We start from the raw sequence: 18232 nt of genomic DNA on the forward strand, positions 1-18232 counted from the left end.
GGAAGTCAGTAGAGAAAATCAATGAAACCAAAAGCTGGTCCTTTGAAAAAGATTAAAATCAGTAAGCCTCTAGCCAGGCTAACTAAGAAAAGAGAAAATCCAAATCACTAATATCAGAAATGAAAAAAAGGACATCACCATAGACCCCATGGACATTAAAATGATAATAAAGGGATACGATGAACAAATCTACGCCCGCATATAGTCTAGATGAAATGGACCAGTTCCTTGAAAGACACAATTTCCCAAAACTCATGCAAGATCACACAAACTGAATAGGCTGATATCTATTAAAGAACTTAAATCAATAAAAAATCTTCCAAAACAGAAAGCACCAGGCCCAGATAGGTTCATTGGTGAATTCAGTCTTTAAAAAGAAAGAAATTCTGACATGTGCTACATACAACATGGGATGAATCCTGAGGAAATTATGCTAAGTGAAATAAGCCAGTCACAAAAGGACAAATACTGTATGATTCCATTTATATGCGGTACCTAGAATAGTCAAACTCATGGAGACAAGGTGGAATGGTGGGTGCCGGGGCTTGGTGCTGAGGCTGAGTGCAACATGGAGGAGTTATTGTTTAATGGGTATTGAGTTTCAGTTTGGGAAGATGAAAAAAGGTCTGGAGATTGGTGGAACAACAACATGAATGTACTTAACACTACTGAACTGTATACTTAAAAATGGTTAAGACAATGTATTTTATGTTAATGTGTTTTGCCACAATTTTTAAAGAAATAAAACACAGTGATGCCAGGGCAGAGTTGTGCAGTTGTAAGGTTTACTAAGTCCGGCCGGGTCAGAACAGGCTCTCAAGGACCAAGCATAACTATAGCCCCACATACCCAACCACACACCCCATTTTCCAACCCACAAAGTATCTGCTGGGACTCATAACACATGCAGCAGTCAGGAAGGACGGCCCTTATTCTGTCTACCAGGGGACAGAAAGGTGAGGGCACGAGCCCAGGTCACTCTTGGTGAGGAGCAGCACCCAGCCATGGCCCCATTTTTCAGAGGCCAGGCCAGTGGTCTCCCTGCCACCTTAGGGCCCTGTGAAAAGCCCAGATTCTCCAGCTGGGTCATCTGGCTTTGAATTCCAGCTCTGCCATTTGCAGCTGTGGGACCTCAGGCAAGTTAGCCAGCCTCATCTGCCTCCTACAGAACTGGGATAATAACAGGCCACGGGGTCATTGTGTTTCCATTACACATAAAGCAGGAAGCACTCTGCCAATGGCAGCTATTACCATGCCTCAGGAGTCGGCTTTTTGTTTTTCTCTGAGGATCTTTAAGGGACAAAGCTACTCCCAGCAGTTGCAAGGCAATGACATTGACTTATTAAGGGCTTGCTGGCTCTGGGATCCTGCACAACCTGTGTCTGCGCTTTGATGCCCAGGACAGGCAGGGGTGACTGGATGCCAGATTCTTCCCAGCTTACTGCTCCTCCTCACCCTTGGTACCCAGAGTTGCTGAGCGGGGACCAGAAGGCCCAGGAAGCAGTATGTTGAGCGTGGCCCCCATTCTTCTTTCCAGTCCCGTGGGCTCTATCACAGCTGAGCTGACAACACCCAGAGGACAGCTTCCCCAGTGTACCAAGGAGGACCTATCCCCCCAGGAGCACACAGACAATGGGAGGCAGACATGTCTCTCTGGGCCTCAGGCAGCAGCAGCGCTGAGTCCAGGGCAATCCACGGTCCTTGCTATCCAGGCAGCAGGAAAAGCTGACACCACACAGGACTCAGTCAGTCTGGAGAGGACCCAGCAAGGTCACAGCAGCAGTGACTGCCGGGGTCACTGCGGCCTCCTCTTGCAGCTCCACGAGCTGCGCAGCTTTTATGGCCAAGAGTTATCTAGATGGCATCGCAAACAACAGGGCTTCTCTGCAGATGAGAGGACAATTGCTAGTCCAGGAAGAAAGTTCCAAGGTTCTCCTGAGAGTGGGACTGACCTTGACCTCAGGGGGCCAAGTGCCTGGCGGCCCACTGACCAGGATTACCATGCCCGGGTGTCCCTGACCCTCGCTGCTGGGGCTGTGTACCTCCGTGCAGGCGGCAGTGAATATCTGTGTGTGGGCCTGCACATGCCCCATCGCCATGGGGACCTGGCCCTTGCTACTGAGAGGAACTGAGTGGGTGGAGGAGACGCCTCTCTCTGCTCTCACCCAGCCCACTCTGGAAGTGGCTGTGACTCGGTGACTCTTGCTTTGAATGTGGCCAGAGAGAGGACTGTGATTTGCTTGTCAGGGCGAGGACATATCACTAAGTGTCAGAGCTGGAGGGCTCCAAAGACCTTCTTGGGCTCATGCCTCCCTGTGAGCAATGAGGACACCAGGGACCACAACAGGGCTGGCCCCATTCAAACTCCAGGGGAGTGCAGGTCCTGGCACCCCGACTCCCTGCAGGCGGGTGGGCTCAGCCTGCTTTCTGCCAGCTCCCTACCTTCTCATACCAGCTCAAAAAGGCAGCGAAGAAGAGGCCCCTCTGAGGACAGAGCCCATTCCTGGGAAGGCGGCTGGAGAGGCATCTCTAGAGGAGCATGGCACAGGCTGCCGCCCAGATTTATCGGTGTTGTCACCCCTTCACAGCGGGCAGTGACCAGTGTGAGGGCCCTGACGATTCACCTTCACCATAGGTGGGGTGAGAGAGCACACATCTGGGCCTCTCTCTCCAGACTCTTCTTTTTTTAATTGTGGTAAAATATAACATAAAACTTACCATTTTCACCATTTTTCGATGCACAGCTCAATGGCATTGAGTACATTCCCTGTATTGTGCAACCATCACCCATCTCCAGAACACTTTCTTCTTCCCAAAATAAAACTCTGTATTCATTAAACAACTCCCCATTTCTCTCTCCCCCTCAGCCCCTGGCAACCCCCGTTCTACTTTCTCTCTCTCTGAATGACTACTCTAGGTACCTCACGTAAGTGGAACCATACAGTATCTGTCCTTGTATGTCTGGCTCATTTCACTTAGCGTAATGTCCTCAACGTTCATCCACATTGCAGTGTGCGACAGGATTTCATTCCTTTTTAAGGCGGAATAATATTACATCGTATGTTCATACCACATTTTGTTTATCCATTCATCTGTCAGTGGACACTTGGGTTACTTCTACTTCTTGGCTATTGTAAATAATGCTGTTAATGAACATGGCTGTACAAATATCTCCATGAGTCCCTGCTTTCACTTCTTTTGGGTATATACCCAGAAATGGAATTACTGGATATCCAAGACTCTTTTCAGCCTGCAATTTCACCCCCAAAGAGCACACTGGGTCAACATCCCAAACCACCGGTCATGAGCCCTGACCATGGTTATCCTTGGCCCTTCCCCTTCTTCCTAGCACACTCCTAGACAAATGCAGGAGTTCTTTAGGTCATACCCAGCCGTCTGAAATCATGCACAAGCTGTGCCAGGCAAGGCTCCCCTGTCCCCTCTCCTCAAGGTAGGCCTGCCATCTGGTGCAATGGGCAGTGGGGAAGCCCTGCCCTGAGAGTCAGGAGCCCTGAGTTTCCACAGGGTTTGCTGTGATGGGTCCCTGCTTCCTTCTCCTCTCTGGGCACTGCTCCCCTCAAGCGTATAGGAATTGTTGGAGTGGGTGCCTGCTGAAGCCCTGCCAGCACGGCAATTCTATAACTCCAAGCAGCAGCTAGGATGTACCTCCGTGGAGAACCATGAACAGACACTGGTGAATAGACTGACGGTATTGGGGACCTGCAGAAGGTGCTGCCGTCTGCAGCCTTGCCCAGCCTGTGTCCCTGGGCCTGCACCATACGCCCAGCCTCAGGCCTCCAGCCCTGACCGTTAGGACCTTACCACTGTGCCAAGTAAAGCCCTAGACATGGAGCTCCTCTCCCTGACCCTCCCCCTTCTTATCCCCAAATTAGGGCCCCAAGGCAGTGTGGGATCCTGTCCCTCCCAGGTGCAGCTCAGACCCCACCTCCTGGAGGAGGCTTTGGTCCGAGCCTGGACCAGGGAATGCATACCTTCAAGCTCTGCTCATTCTGGTGCATGAGGTAGGCCAAGATGGCCGCACAGCTGCGACTGATGCCCAGGGTGGAGAAGACCAGGGTGACAGAGTCAAGCTGGCGGTGGATCTCTGCAAGAGGAAGGAAGGGTGGGGGGTCGTGTGTGGCTCCTTTCCCTATGGGCCTGAGTTACTGTAAGATCACTAGGTTCAACAATGGGTTCAGAACCAGCATTCCATGTCCTAGGCAAGTCACATGACATCTCTAGGACACTATTTCATCGCCCGGCAAACAGGGATCCTCACACCTAATTGGCAGTTCAGGAGAATCACACCTGGGCCAGCAGCGTTATCATGCAAAGGCCTTTCCTTGGCTCTCCAGGCTTCCAGACCAGGAAGGTCTTCTACCAGTTGGCCTCCCCAGGTGAGGATGAGAGGATCACCCCTCAAGGGCACTAAGGAACTGACAACGGCAGTGAAGCCTGGGTATGAATCCTGGCTCAGCCAGTCAATGCTTGTGCGGTTTGGGCACGTTACTCTAAACCACAGTTTCCTCGTCTGGAAAATGGGATAACAGTATACTACCTACCTCATAGGTTTGGTATTGTGCTCAGCCCAGTGCCTAGCACAGATATGAGAGCTGTAATCATACCTAAAAATACCCCTGAGGCTGTGAGTCTCGCCTAGTGAGGGGTGTGAAGGAAAGCTACGCTGGCACCCTAAAGTGGTCTGGTAATCCCCAAGAACTGAAGATAAATATTCCAAATGCAAAATCACGTACTGTCAATGCTAGAGAAGGACCAGAGACGATTAAGGCCAAGTGCTTCATCATATGGATAAGGAAATTGAGGCACTGAACAGTTAAGGACTGGCCCAGAGCCACCCAGTGAGGTGGGGCTGGAGAAGGTGCCTCTTTGTGCCATGGGCTCTGTCATCTCATGGTGGGACATGTGGCAAATCTCAGTCTCAGCTCCTAGTCAAGGGATAGCTGCAACATCCTGGGCAAGTAAGAGATGTTTGGGCCAAAATGCCATTCTCTGGTCCCTTGTGCAGCAACTCAGGCTGGGGGCTATGTGAGTGCCAAGCAGGCAGGCCTGGAGTAAGGCCTCGGACCTGACTCAACCTTGCTGACTCCAGAGACCTTGCTCTCCTTGGGCAACACTGAGCCCTGGGAATGACTGAAAAATCCAGCTGCAATGAGGTTAAGCAACGGGTGGGAACTGCTGTGTTTGGTGGGAGGACAGAAGGGCACTGGGTACACACAATGAAAATCAGAGATGTCAGAGGCTCTGGAGTCTTCCTTCCACCTGCCCCTGCTGACCAGACAAAAGAGTAGGGACAGAATGAGATTCACCTCCAGGTTACCAGAGCATAGCCCAGAGCAGGCCTCCATGAGCATATGCACAAGCTGGACCAACAGCCTCATTTCAAGACGGGCCAACAGGTGCAGTGAGGCCAGACCCAGGGCCAAGTGGTCTGGCCAGGGCTAGGACTCTGTGCTCAGTTCACAGTCTGGAGCTGTGGCCCCACTGCCCCCGAGGCAAAAGCGTAGCTGCCCATGTTACTGAGGGCCCCTGGGAGATGGGCGTATCCTGGGGGTTGTCCACACTGGGCTGCGCTGCCCCTTCTCTCCTAGCATTGTGAGTCACCATCAGGGATAGGTGTGCGGATGAGGTGTCACAGTCCCTCTGCCCCCTAGGCACAGGACAGTTGCTGCCTGGTTAGAGAATGCTCCTTACCAATGAAGTGACAGATGTGGCGCAGAAAGGGGATGATGTGAGCTTCCGGGGAGTCTTCTATCTGGATGTGCAGGAGCTTGTCTGCGTCGTCCAAGAAACTAACAGAAGAGAAGCACAGGCCATCGGGCAGATTCACACAGAGACCCCTGCAGTGTCTCTCCACAGCAATAGGACCACAGGGAAGGGATGCTGAGTCAGCATCAGGTGACGTGGGCAAAGGAACCAACCTCTCAGAAAAAAGCACCTCCCTCATAGGGGTAGGATATGGATTAAGTCAGTTAATCTATGTATTTATCTGTCTGTTTGGCACATAGTAAGTGCTCAATAAATGTGACGTTATTATTATTAATGAAACATGATACTGGCCCAGAATAAGGTGTAGATAATAAAATGAGGATGGGAAGAAATATGTCATGACCTTGGAGAATGAGCCTGCTATGTTAAATGGAGAAAGCAAGGTAAGCAGGATGGAGAGTGGTAAGGTTGCTGTTTCACGAGTTCTGACAATTAAGTTCATGAACTTGCCACCGTGAGCTCACACTGGCAGCACTGTACAAGCAGCTCCGTAAGGTTTCATCACCGCGGCATACCAGTGTCTCACAGCTGTGTTCGTGTTGATGTGTGGCAGTGTCTTGTTGAGTGGCGTTCATTATTGTGTGTTTTGTGTGCCGTTGCAAGAATGTCTTGAGCTTGAATTACAGCAATGAACGTATTAAATTTCTTGTTAAACTTGGCAAGAGTGGAAGTGAAATCAGGGACATGTTAGTCCAAGTTTATGGGGATAATGCCATGAAGAAAACAGCAGTGTACAAATGGATTAAACGTTTTTCTGAGGGGAGAGGATATGTCACTGATGAAGAGAGGTCAGGACGGCCAGTAACGAGAGAGGAAGGAGATGAGGTATGTGGGATGTTTAATAAGAGGGTGCCTGCAAGGAGCCTGGCCCAGTGCCTGGCATGGAGTAAGCACTTGATAAATGTTATTTGTGAAGAATATGACCTACTGATGACAGTCAGCAGTATGCAGATCACTGTGGCCTGCAGAAAGTTCAATAGATTCAGAAACAAAAATAGGCTGGTTTAGTTTCTGCATGAGTACTTCTTGTGACAAATAAAAGTACAAGCCACCATCCATCCACCCATCTATCTTTTCGCCTCCATCCATTCCTCTTTCCTTCCCCATCTATCCATCCATGCCCATCAATCCATTCTTTCCCCAGACACTCACTCAGTTCCTATTGTGTGCCAACCTAGGGAGGGAAGACCCTAGTGGACACAAGAGGAACCAAATAGAGCCCCACCCAGCTTCAAGGAGTTCCCAGTCGGATGGTGGAAGCAGACACATGAAACAAATGGTACCAACTCAATTGGCTGGATGCTGGGACAAAGACGTGCACGTGATACTAGACAGGAGGGGCATGGAGAAGCCGAGGGAACTGGGGAGAGCTTCACCATGGAGGAGATGTCTGGATGGAGAAGGTTTAATGATAGAAGGTTAATGTATAAAATTCAATTGGATTTCTAGATACTAGCAGCAAACACTCAGAAATTGAAATTTTTAAATATCCCTTAGAAACACATCAACTACTTAGAAAGAAATCTGACACAAAATGTGCAAGACATGTACCCTGAAAACTATAAAACATTGCTGAGAGAGGTTAAAGAGCAAAGTAAATGGAGAGATAGACCATGCTCATGGATCAAGAGATTTACATTGTCAAGACGTGAATTCAATCCCAATCAAAATTCCAGTGAGCTTCTTTGCAGAAACTGACGGGCTTATTCTAAAACGTATTTGGAAATGCAAAGGAAACAACTTTGAAAAAGAAAAACAAGATTAGAGGACTAACACTACCTGATTTCAAGATGGTTATAAAGCTACAGTAATCAGGAGTATGGAAATGGTATAAAGAAAAACATAGATCAATAAAAAAGAGTAAAAAATCCGGATATAATCCCACACACATGTGATCTCAAAGCAATTGAACAAGAAAATCATCATCTCTTCAAATGATTTTGCATATCTTCATATGCAAAACAATGACCTTTGTTCCATATCTCACACCATACACAAAAATTATTTCAAAATGGATCAAAACACATAAAGGTTAAAACTATAAAACTTTTAAAAGAAAATACAGAAGAAAATCCTTGTCAAAATTCAAGTGTCAGGCCGGCCCTGTGGCTTAGGTGGTTGGAGCGCCGGGCTCCTAATGCTGAGGTTGCGGGTCCGATTCCCACATGGGCCAGTGAGCTGCGCCCTCTACAGCTAAGGTTGTGAACAACAGCTCTCCCTGGAGCTGGGCTGCCGTGAGCAGCCGGCAGTCGGCGAGAGCTGCTGTGAGCCACCAACCAACCACTGGCTGGTGACCGACTGCCTCAGTCACGGGTAGCGCAAGGCTCATAATAGCAGCATGGGCCAGGGAGCTGGGTCCTACACAACTAGACTGAGAAACAGAGGCTTGAACCAGAGGGGGGTGGGGTTGTAGACAGAAGAAGGCGGGGGAATTCAAGTGTCTATATATGCATGGGTCTGTGTTTGCACTCTGTTCTGTTCCACTAGCTTATTTTTCTAGGCTGTACCAATATCACAATCCTTGCTTATACATGTCTAACCACTATGCTATATACCTGAAACTAATATAAAATAATATTGAATGTCAACCGTAATGGAAAAATAATGAAATAAAATATGGAAAAAACTAATCCTTACTTGCTGTGGTTTTTAAGTCTCAGTACCTAATCAAGCAAGTTTTCCCACTTTTTCTTCAATTTTCACCTATTTTTGCCCTTTGTATTTCCATGTAAATTTTATAATTACTGTATCAACTTTTACACACCTATTGGAATTTTATTGTACTGAATCTATAGATCAACTGAGCAAGAATCAACATCTTTACAAAATTGATCGTTCTAACCCATTACCACAGTATGTCCTCTGTTTAGTCAGGTAATCTTTAACATAACAATTCACAGTAACGCTGTATATTTTATGTATAAAGATCTTACACATCCTTCATGAGTTATAATCCTAGGCATTTAATATTTTTGTGCTATTGTAAATCATATGCTTTTAAATTTTCAGTTTCAGTTTTTTATTTGTATGCAGAAAAACAATTCATATTTGTATACTGATCTTATACCCAGCAATCTCATTTAAATTTAATAATTTATCTGCAGGTCGTTATGACTTTTCTGTGCATACAATTATGTTGTCTGGGAATAATAAAAGATTTTTTCCCTTTTGATTCCTATTTTATTTCTTTGTCTTGCCATATTTCACCAACTAGGACCTCCAGTACAATGCTACATAGGAGTGATGATCCTTTGTCTTGTTCCCAGACTCAGAGGGAAAACTTTCACCACTTCACCATTAAGTGTGATATTTGCAGCAGAGATTTTTGTAGGTTGTTTTTTTTTTAAGATCAAAGAAGTTCTCTTCTATTCCCAGTTTGCTAAGAGGTTTTTTGTTGTTAATCATGAATGTATAGTGAATATTATCAAATGCTTTCACTGCATCTATTGAGATAATCCTGAGTTTTCCTCTACATTATGGATATGGTAAATTACATGGGTTGATTTTTCAGATTCTAAAACAACCTTATATCCTTGGAATAAACCAAATTTAGTCATCATGTGTTATCTTTTTCATATATCTCTGTATCCAATGTGCTCATATTTTGTTTAGGATTTTTACATCTATGTTCGTGAAGAAAATTAGTGTATAAGTTACCTGTATTATAACTTCCTTGTCAGGTTATGAAATCAGAGTTACACTGGTCTTATAAAACAAGTTGAAAATTGCTCTTCTTCTTTATTTTTTTTTAAAAAATTAATATTGGCTTTATTTCCCCCTTAGATATTAGGTAAAATTCATCACTGAAGCTATCTAGATCTGGAGTTTTCTCTATGAGAAATTTGCTTATTAGTTATTGAATCAAGTTTTCTATTTTGTCTGATGTCAGTTTTAATAGATTGTATTTTTAAAGTTCATTTCATCTAAATGTTCATATTTATTACAATAAAGTTTTCATAATACCCTCTTAAGACCTTTTTAATATCTGTAGGGTATGTACAATCCCCTTTTATAAATGATTATTTGTGTCTTCTCTTTTTTTTATCAAATATTTTTTTTAAAAGCATTTTGACTTTTTTGACCCTTTCTATTTTGTTTCCAGTTCAGTAATCTGCATTTATTATTCCTTCCTTCTTTTCTTTTTCCCCCTTTTTCTGCCTCCCCAGCAACCTCGGCATTAGGAGCATGGTGCTCCAACCACCTGCGCTACCAGGCCACCCCGCCTTCCTTCTTCTTTATTTGGGTTTAGTTTTCGATGTTCCTTTGGCAATTTCTTGAGATGAATGCTTAACTAGTTGGTTTTTAGCCTTTCTTTTCTTATATAAATGCATTCAAGGCAATAAATTCCCCTCTAAACACAGCAAGGCTACATTCAACAAGTTCTGATATATTTTCATTATCAGGTAGTGGAAAATATTTCAAAATTTCCATTGTGAGTTCTTCTTTGATCCATGGGCTATTTAGAAATTTCTTTCTATATTTCTAGGAATTTTCTAGTTATATTATTTTAAATATTATAATTCTTTTTTTAAATTAATGCTCTCTACATTAATTTCACAGTGGTTAAAAGCCAAATGAATATGACTTTAATCTCCTGAAATTCATCGAGTCTTGCTTTATGGACCATCATCTTGTCAATTTTTATAAATGTAAATATAAGCTTTTTTAAAAATACAGATTCATCAGCTGCAGGGTACCATTTTTAAAAAAATTTATTCTGAAGATAATTTTTCTCTTCTAGTCTATTAATATGGTGAATTACATTGATTTTCTAATGTTAAACCAACCTTGTCTTCCTGGAATAAATACATTAATTCATGTAATATTACCCCTCATATATATATATATTTTTGGATCCAATTTGCTAAAAATTTTTTTTTTAAGAATTTTTGTTCTTGATGATATTGGTCTGTAGTTTTCCTTTCTTGTAAAGTCTTTGTCAGGTTTAAGTATCAGAGTAATGATGGTCTCATAATGAATTGGCAAGGATTCCCTCCTATTTTCTGAAAGAATAATAGGTACTATTTCTTCCTTAAATGTTGGGCAGAATTCACCAGAGAAGTCATATGGGCCTAGAGTTTTCTTTGTGAGAAATTATTTAATCATGAATTCAATTCATTAATATGAGGCTATTCTATCATCTATTTCTTAAGTGAGCTTTGGTAGTTTGAGTCTTTCAAGGAATTTGTTCATTTAATCTAAATTTCAAAATTATTGGCATATAAAGTTGCTTAAAATATTTCCTAATTATTTTTATTTTTTATTAAAATTTTATTGATATCATTGTAGAGTCACATGAAATTATAAGAAATAATACAGAGACCTCTTGTACACTTTCCCCGGTTTACCCAATGGTGACATTTGCAAAAGTATAGTATAAAGGCACAACCAGGATATTGACACTGATACAATCTATCAGTATTATTTAGATTTGCCCAGTTTTCCGTGTGTGTGTGCATGCATGTGTGTGTGTGTGTGTGTGTGTGTGTGTGTAGTAAGTTCTATACAAATGTATCACCTGTGTAGGTTCATATATTCTCCTCCAGTCAAGATACTGAACAGTTCTAAAACAAGGATCTTATGTTGCCCTTTTGTAACCATATCTCCCTCCCTTGACCCTCTTCCCTAACTCTTCATAATCACCAGTCTGTCCTCTATTTCTAAAATTTTGTCACATTAAAAATGCTATATAAATGAAATCATTATAGTATGTAACCTTTTGGAATTGGCCTTGTTTTTTCTGCTCAGTAATAATTTCCTGGAGATTTATTCAAGATGTTGCATGTACCAATAGTTCATTCCTTTTATTGTTGAGTACCATTCCATGGTACGTATATACCACAGTTTGTCTAACCATTTACCATTTGAATAGCTGCTACAAACATTTGTGTACAGGTTTTTGTGTGAATATAAATATTCACTTATGTGGGATAAATGCCCAGAGAATGTCTTTTAATATCCATAGGATCTATAATGATAATGTTCCTTCTAATATATCAAATATTGGTAATTTTTGTCTTCTACCTTTTCTGATCAGTTTTCTAGAAGTTTGTCAATTTTATTGATCTTTTCAGATAACCAGCTTTTGTTTTCACTGATTTTCTAAATTGTTTTGCTTTCTATTTCATTTTTTCTATACTTATCTTTATCATTTCCTTCTTTCTGCTTACTTTTTCTAATTTTTTAAGGTGGAAGTATAGGTATTTGATTTGATTTGACACTCTTCCTCTTTTCTAACGTAGACATTTAAGCTATAAATTTCCCTCTATGTACTGCTTTAGCTGCATCGATAATTTTGATATATGGTGTTTTTATTTTCATTCTATTAAAAAAACTGTCTAATTTCCCTTTGACCCATAGGCTACTTAGAAGTATATTATTTAGTTTCCAAACATTTGAGATTTTCCCCAGATATCTTGCATTGGTTTTTACTTTAATTATATTATAGTCAGAGAATATAATTTTTATAACTTAAATCCTTTTAGGTGCACTGATACTTGTTTCAATGCCCAGAATTGTCTATCTTGACAAAACTCTTCCATGTTCTCTCAAAAAGAATATTTATTGTAGAACACATTCAAGGACTAGAAAAACATTACTGTTACCTGGTAGAGTGTCTTATAAATGTCAATTAGGTAAAATTGGATGATAATGTTCTTTCAGTCTTTGAAATCATAACCAACTTTCTTTCTATTGAGAAAGATGTAGAAATCTCTGCTTATAATTATGGGTTTCTCTATTTCTCCATCAGTTTTTACTTTATGTATTTTAAGCTTCTTTATTAGCTGCATACACATTTAAGACTATTATGTCCTCTAAAATTTAGAATCTAGATTAATAGACCACTTTCCTATAATGAAATGACCCTTTTTATCGCTGGTAGAATTCTTTGCTATGAAGTCCAATTTATCTAATAATAATATAGCCACTCAGAAGTTCTTTTTTTAAAAAAATTAGTCTTAGCCTGGAATATCTTATTCCATCCATTTGGTTTTAACCTATCTTTGTCTTTAAATTTAAAGTACATTTCTTGTAGACAGCCTACAAACTCTGCCTATAATTGGAATATTTAGATCATTTGCACTTTGATATGATTGAGTTTGAATCGATCATCTTGCTATTTGTTTTCTACTGGTCCCATCTCTTCTTTGTTCCCTTTTTCTTCTTTTTCTGCCTTCTTTTGGATTGAATTTTTATATGATTCCATTTATCTCTCTTGTCTTATTAGTTACATTGCTTTGATTTATTTTTGTTTTGTTCTATTTTTGGTGGTTGCTTTAGAGTTTATAGAATACATCTTTAACTTATTATGGTCTCCCTTTAAGTGACATTATACCACTTAATGTAAACAGAGTAAGAACCTTACAAGTAAGTGTATACTTCTGTTTTCCCTCTTCCTGCCTTAGTAAATTGTGGGCATACATATTACTTCTACATATGTTATAATCTTAAAATACATTGTTATTTTTTCTTTATAAATAATACATACATTATTTTTTCTTTAAATAATCAATTATATTTTGAAGAGATTTAAAAACAAAGAGACAGTTTTTTACATAATTATCATTTCTGGTGATTTTGATTCTTTTTGTATAGATTCAGATTTCCATCTCGTATTGTTTTACTTTTGCCTGAAAGACTTCAGTTAATACTTTTTTGTAGTGCATATCTATTAATCATGAATTTTTTTCAACTTCTGTATGCCTGGAAAAGTATTTCCCTTCACTTTTAAAAAATAATTTCACTGGTTATATTTCTATATTGACAGTAGCTTTTTCCTTCAGTACTTCACAGTTTTCTCATTTTCATTGTTTCTAATATGAAGTTTGCTACCAACCTTATCTTTGTTCCTTAGTATGTAATATATCTTTTTTTCTCTAGCTACTTTTAAGATTTTCTCTTTTTCATTGATATTAAGTACTTTGCTGTGGTTTTATTCATGTTTTTTATGCTTTAGTTCTGTTGAGATTCTTGGATCTCAACAGAATTTATAGGTTTTGTTAATCAAATTTGGAAATATTTTGGCCATTATTTCTTTAAATATGTTTTCTGTCTCCCCACTTTCCTATCCTTTGCAAATTCCAATTACATATATGTTAGGCCACATGAAACTGTCTCAATCTCATTGAAGTTCTGTGTTCTGTTTTTTTTTGGTTGTTTGTTTTTTAAGTCTTCAAGTGTTTCATTTTGGATACTTTCTATTGTTATACCTTCAAATTCTTTTCTTCTGTGGTGTCTAATCTGCTATTAATTCCATCCAGTATATTTTTCACCTCAGACATTGTATTTTTAATCCCTAACCTATGGTTAGTGTTTCCTCACTACTGAGACAATACTCTCCTGAGTACTCTATTTGATGCCCTGTATATTGTGAGTTCTGTCTATTCTGACTTGAAAGACAAAGTACACATCAGCTCTGGGGATTGTGCTGTCTATTCATTTCTATTGGTTTTTCTTCCAGCCTTGAGTAGTTTCCTCACATGCATGTGGTGGTAAGTACTCAGCTGTAAACACTGGGGGACTCTCTGCAGGTGTCCAGAGCTTTCTATTCTCCATGCAGGTCTCTCCTGAAAATTCTAGCCAACGTGACCTCCGGATTCCTAACTCTGTAAACTCAGAAAGAACACCAGTATCTGCTTTGACCCCCTTCCTGTACTGTGGCCTGTAAGCAATCTCCAAGAAATAAGCAGAACTGATGGTGGAGCTCCCCTCTCTCAGGCATCACTGTCCTTCAGAGTCATTGGCCATTGTCTGAAAACCCTTGTTTTACATGTTTTGTCTGGCTATTGTTTTTACTTGTTGAAGGCGGGATTATAAATCTAGTTGTGAGGATGAAGTCTCCGGAATGGGATTAGTGCCCTTATTAAGAAGGCCCCAGAGAACTCCCCGCCCCTTCCACCGTGTGAAGACACAGTGAAAACCCAGCTATCTGTGAATCAGAAAGCGAGTCCGGACCTGTGATCTTGGATTTCCCCACCTCCACACCATGAGAAGAAATTTCCGATCTTTATAAGCCACCAGTCTATGGTATCCGTTACAGCAGCCTGAAAAGACAGGGGTCATTACTCCGAGGGCCTGAGATAAGCAAAGCAGGGTAGAATAGGATGCACTGTACCATAATGTTCAATACCAGGAAAGTATTACTTTTGGTGAGATTTAAAGGGCAAGTATGGGGTCTCTGTTGGGGCAGAGAATGTCATGGCCAAGCCAAGAAACAGACTATAGCCCAGGAACGGGTAAAGGTAAATACAGACCCTGCTCCAGTGTGTGCTGAATTCTAAGAGCCTTTTCAACTCTATAAACGCATGGCACTAAAAATCTTGTAAACACAAATGATACTTAATCTTAAAAACATCAATAGTATTTCTACTTACAATGGCCCTGTCTCCATGGAGATGTTGACGTGTGCTTTGATTTTCAAATCTTTCTGGATTTTAGGGTTGCAGGCTTGCACGAAATTGCCCAGGTAGATCTTACCTGGCACTATTTCAACAGGGTATGGCTGAAATTCATCCAGTTCCTGAGGTGGGGAAAGAGAAAGGCTGCTATAAATATTCCCCTGGGAAGAAGTTGTTCTCATTTGGGTTTTTTGTTGCTGTTTTGCTTTCTTTGTTGTTGTTGTTTTGTCTCTTGAAATGTGGCTCAGCCAACAGGCTTGGAAAGATAATCCAAGACAGTGAATAAGACTGAGATCTAGGCACTCAAAGATATTGGCAAGTAACAATGTGCATGAGGAATTAGAAGGAATGAGCCGTAGCACCACGGTACAGCACGCTGAATCTGAACACTGACGCCCCACGTACCTCTACGGCACCTGTTTGCATTCAGCCAGGTGCACAAAAATTGAAGTCTAATACCCAATGACCAACAACTGCATAAACCCAGGGTATGTCCAGCTGTGGGCAGGAAAGCCCTTTTATTACACTTGGAGGCCACCATAATTGAAAATGCATTTAAAAATAAAACCAAGAGTCTCTCACAAGAGACTATTTGCCATGAGGAAGTGAATTCTGATAAAGTTCTGATGACTTCTGATAGAGAGGGAGAGCAGGGTACCACTTAAATGGAAGCTTACTGAATTCCAGATCCAAAGTTATAATAAGAAAAATTTTGCTTTCTTTGAAAAACAAAGAGAAGCATTATTTCTATATTTCCCAAAGCGTGTTCAAAGAAATACTGGTCCTTCACAGCACACTGTGAAAAAAGGGTTCAGAGAACTAAGTACATATGGGAAGCAGTACCTGTGATATCCCCCTCTTAGAAACTCACAGTGGACATTAGCAATGAAAGGCTCAAAGAAATCTGGCAGTAAAGAAATCCACTAACTACAGACACTATGGAAAATAGCATGGAGGTTCCTAAAAAATTAAAAATGGAACTACTGGGGAGGCGAATGGCTCAGTTGGTTAGAGCGTAAGCTCTGAACAACAGGGTTGCCGGTTCAATCCCACATGGGCCAGAGAATAGTGTAATAAACCACTGGACCTATCACCCTTCCCAAAACCTATTTCCTGTGCTCTCCCCAACTAGATTGAAGACAATGAGCTGCTGCTGAGCTGCCGGAGGGGTGGCTGGATGGCTCAGTTGGTTAGAGCACAAGCTCTTAACAACAAGGTTGCCGGTTCAATTCCCGCATGGGATGGTGGGCTGCGTCCCCTGCAACTAAGATTGAAAACAGCCACTGGACTTGGAGGTGAGCTGCGCCCTCCACAACTAGTTAAAGGACAATGACTTGGAGCTGATGGGCCCTGGAGAAACACACTGCTCCCCAACATTCCCCAATAAAATTTATTTTTAAAAGGAAAGAAATTAAACTGTTTTTTGTAAAAAAAAAGATGGAACATATAATCTAGTAATTTTACTTCTGAGTATTTATCCAAAGGAAACAAAATCACTATCATAAAGAGACATCTGCACCCCTATGCTCCCTGGAGCATTAGGCACTATAGCCAAGAGACAGGAACAACCTAAGTGTTCATCAATGGATGAGGGGATAAAGAAAATGTGGCGCACACACGCGCACGCATACACACACACACACACACACACACACACACCGACAATTAAGTTCATAAACTTTCCGCTGTGTAAGTACAGTAGAGAGTTCGCAAACTTAACTGTCTGATTTTCATATTTGTGTATCTATAATGGAATATTATTTGACGGCAAAAAAGAAGGAAATCTATGTTGGTGACAACACCGATGGGCCTTGAGGGCATTATACTAAGTAAAATAAGCCAGACAGAGAAAGACAAATATTGCACGATCTCACTTATATATGGACACTAAAAAGCCAAATTCATAGAAACAGAGTGTAGAGTGGTAGTTGCCAGGGGCTGGGAGGCAAGGGGGCGTGGGGAGATGCTGGTCGAAGGGCACAAACTTCCAGATATAGGGTGAATAAGTTCTGGGGATCTGATAACAGCCTGATGACTCCAGTTAGCAATACCACATTACATACTTGAAAATTGCTAAGAGTAGATCTTAAATGTTCTCACCACACACACACACACACAAATGTAATTTTGTGAGGTGATGAGTGTCATCATTTCATAATATATACATCTATCAACTTATCATGTTGTACAACTTAAATGTACACAATATCACACGTCCATTACCTATCAATAAAGCTGGTGGAGGGAATTATAAAATCTGACTGTTCCAAGGAAAGATTATTAGAGCACCAATCAGGTTGTTAGAAAAAATTATCATCAAGTAATAAGACTAATTTTATAAGTAAGTTTTAAAACAACCAGAAAATCACGCCAGTCGAAGATTGTTTTCAAAGCCTTCAAAGATTGTTTTCACCAGCTTCCGGGAAACTGAGAGCCGGTGAAAATCTTCCTGATGGTTCCTTGGGCTGACCTCATGTAGCTCAGATGTTTGTCACAAAACTGTGGCTACATCGTTATTGTTGGCATGAATTAAAAATCTACTTGTGATACTCAGTAAAACAAAATCTAGGCAAAACCTCAAAAAAAAAAGAAAAAAAGAAATCCACTAACATTGTATAAACTGATGTTTCTAATACTATCTTATCTGTTTAGGTGATATTTTTTTCCATCAGTATTCCATGGGAAATGCTGACCTATGTAATTTCAAAGGTGGAATCCAGTTCTAAAACCTCCTCTGGCTCCAAGTCTGACTCAGAAATAACATTCTGAGTACCTCACGCTACTCTGCTGTCCCCTGTGTCCTTCACAGCACTGTGACCGCAGCACATCTCCTCTCCCAGGGAACACACGTCCAATGCACTTTCCTCCCAAGCTGGCAGCCTCAAAAGCCTCCATCTATCAAAGGACACCAGGCTGAGCCAATCCTCAAGTTTGCGAAAGAGACTCCTGATCCTTTTCCCTGCAGGCAGGCCCCCTACTTGCAGATGTGACCCAAAGCCTCAGAGCTCAGGATGGCCTCCTCAGGATGCTCAGCTTGCTGGAGCCAG

General features: G+C 41.5%; 1 protein-coding gene across 18 annotated transcripts in view; it reads right to left on the reverse strand.

Annotated features, from left to right (window-relative positions):
* The window catches only part of STYXL1 (serine/threonine/tyrosine interacting like 1), a gene marked incomplete at its 3' end in the record, with an annotated part of 55945 nt that overhangs the window by 3263 nt on the left and 34450 nt on the right, over positions 1 to 18232 (reverse strand). For 15 of the 18 annotated variants that reach the window (XM_081053493.1, XM_081053495.1, XM_081053492.1 and 12 more), the window contains 3 exons: positions 15162 to 15307; positions 5713 to 5810; positions 3993 to 4105 (listed from right to left, as the gene is read on the reverse strand). In XM_081053493.1, the coding sequence (XP_080909619.1) occupies positions 3993 to 4105; positions 5713 to 5810; positions 15162 to 15307 (357 nt within the window). Of the gene's footprint in view, positions 1 to 689; positions 1885 to 3992; positions 4106 to 5712; positions 5811 to 15161; positions 15308 to 18232 lie in introns of those variants that run through there. The other 3 variants (XM_081053486.1, XM_081053485.1, XM_081053484.1) reach the window with 1 other exon arrangement.

Source organism: Rhinolophus hipposideros, assembly GCF_964194185.1.
Source record: "Rhinolophus hipposideros genome assembly, chromosome: 7".
Classification (NCBI taxonomy): Eukaryota; Metazoa; Chordata; class Mammalia; order Chiroptera; family Rhinolophidae; genus Rhinolophus; species Rhinolophus hipposideros.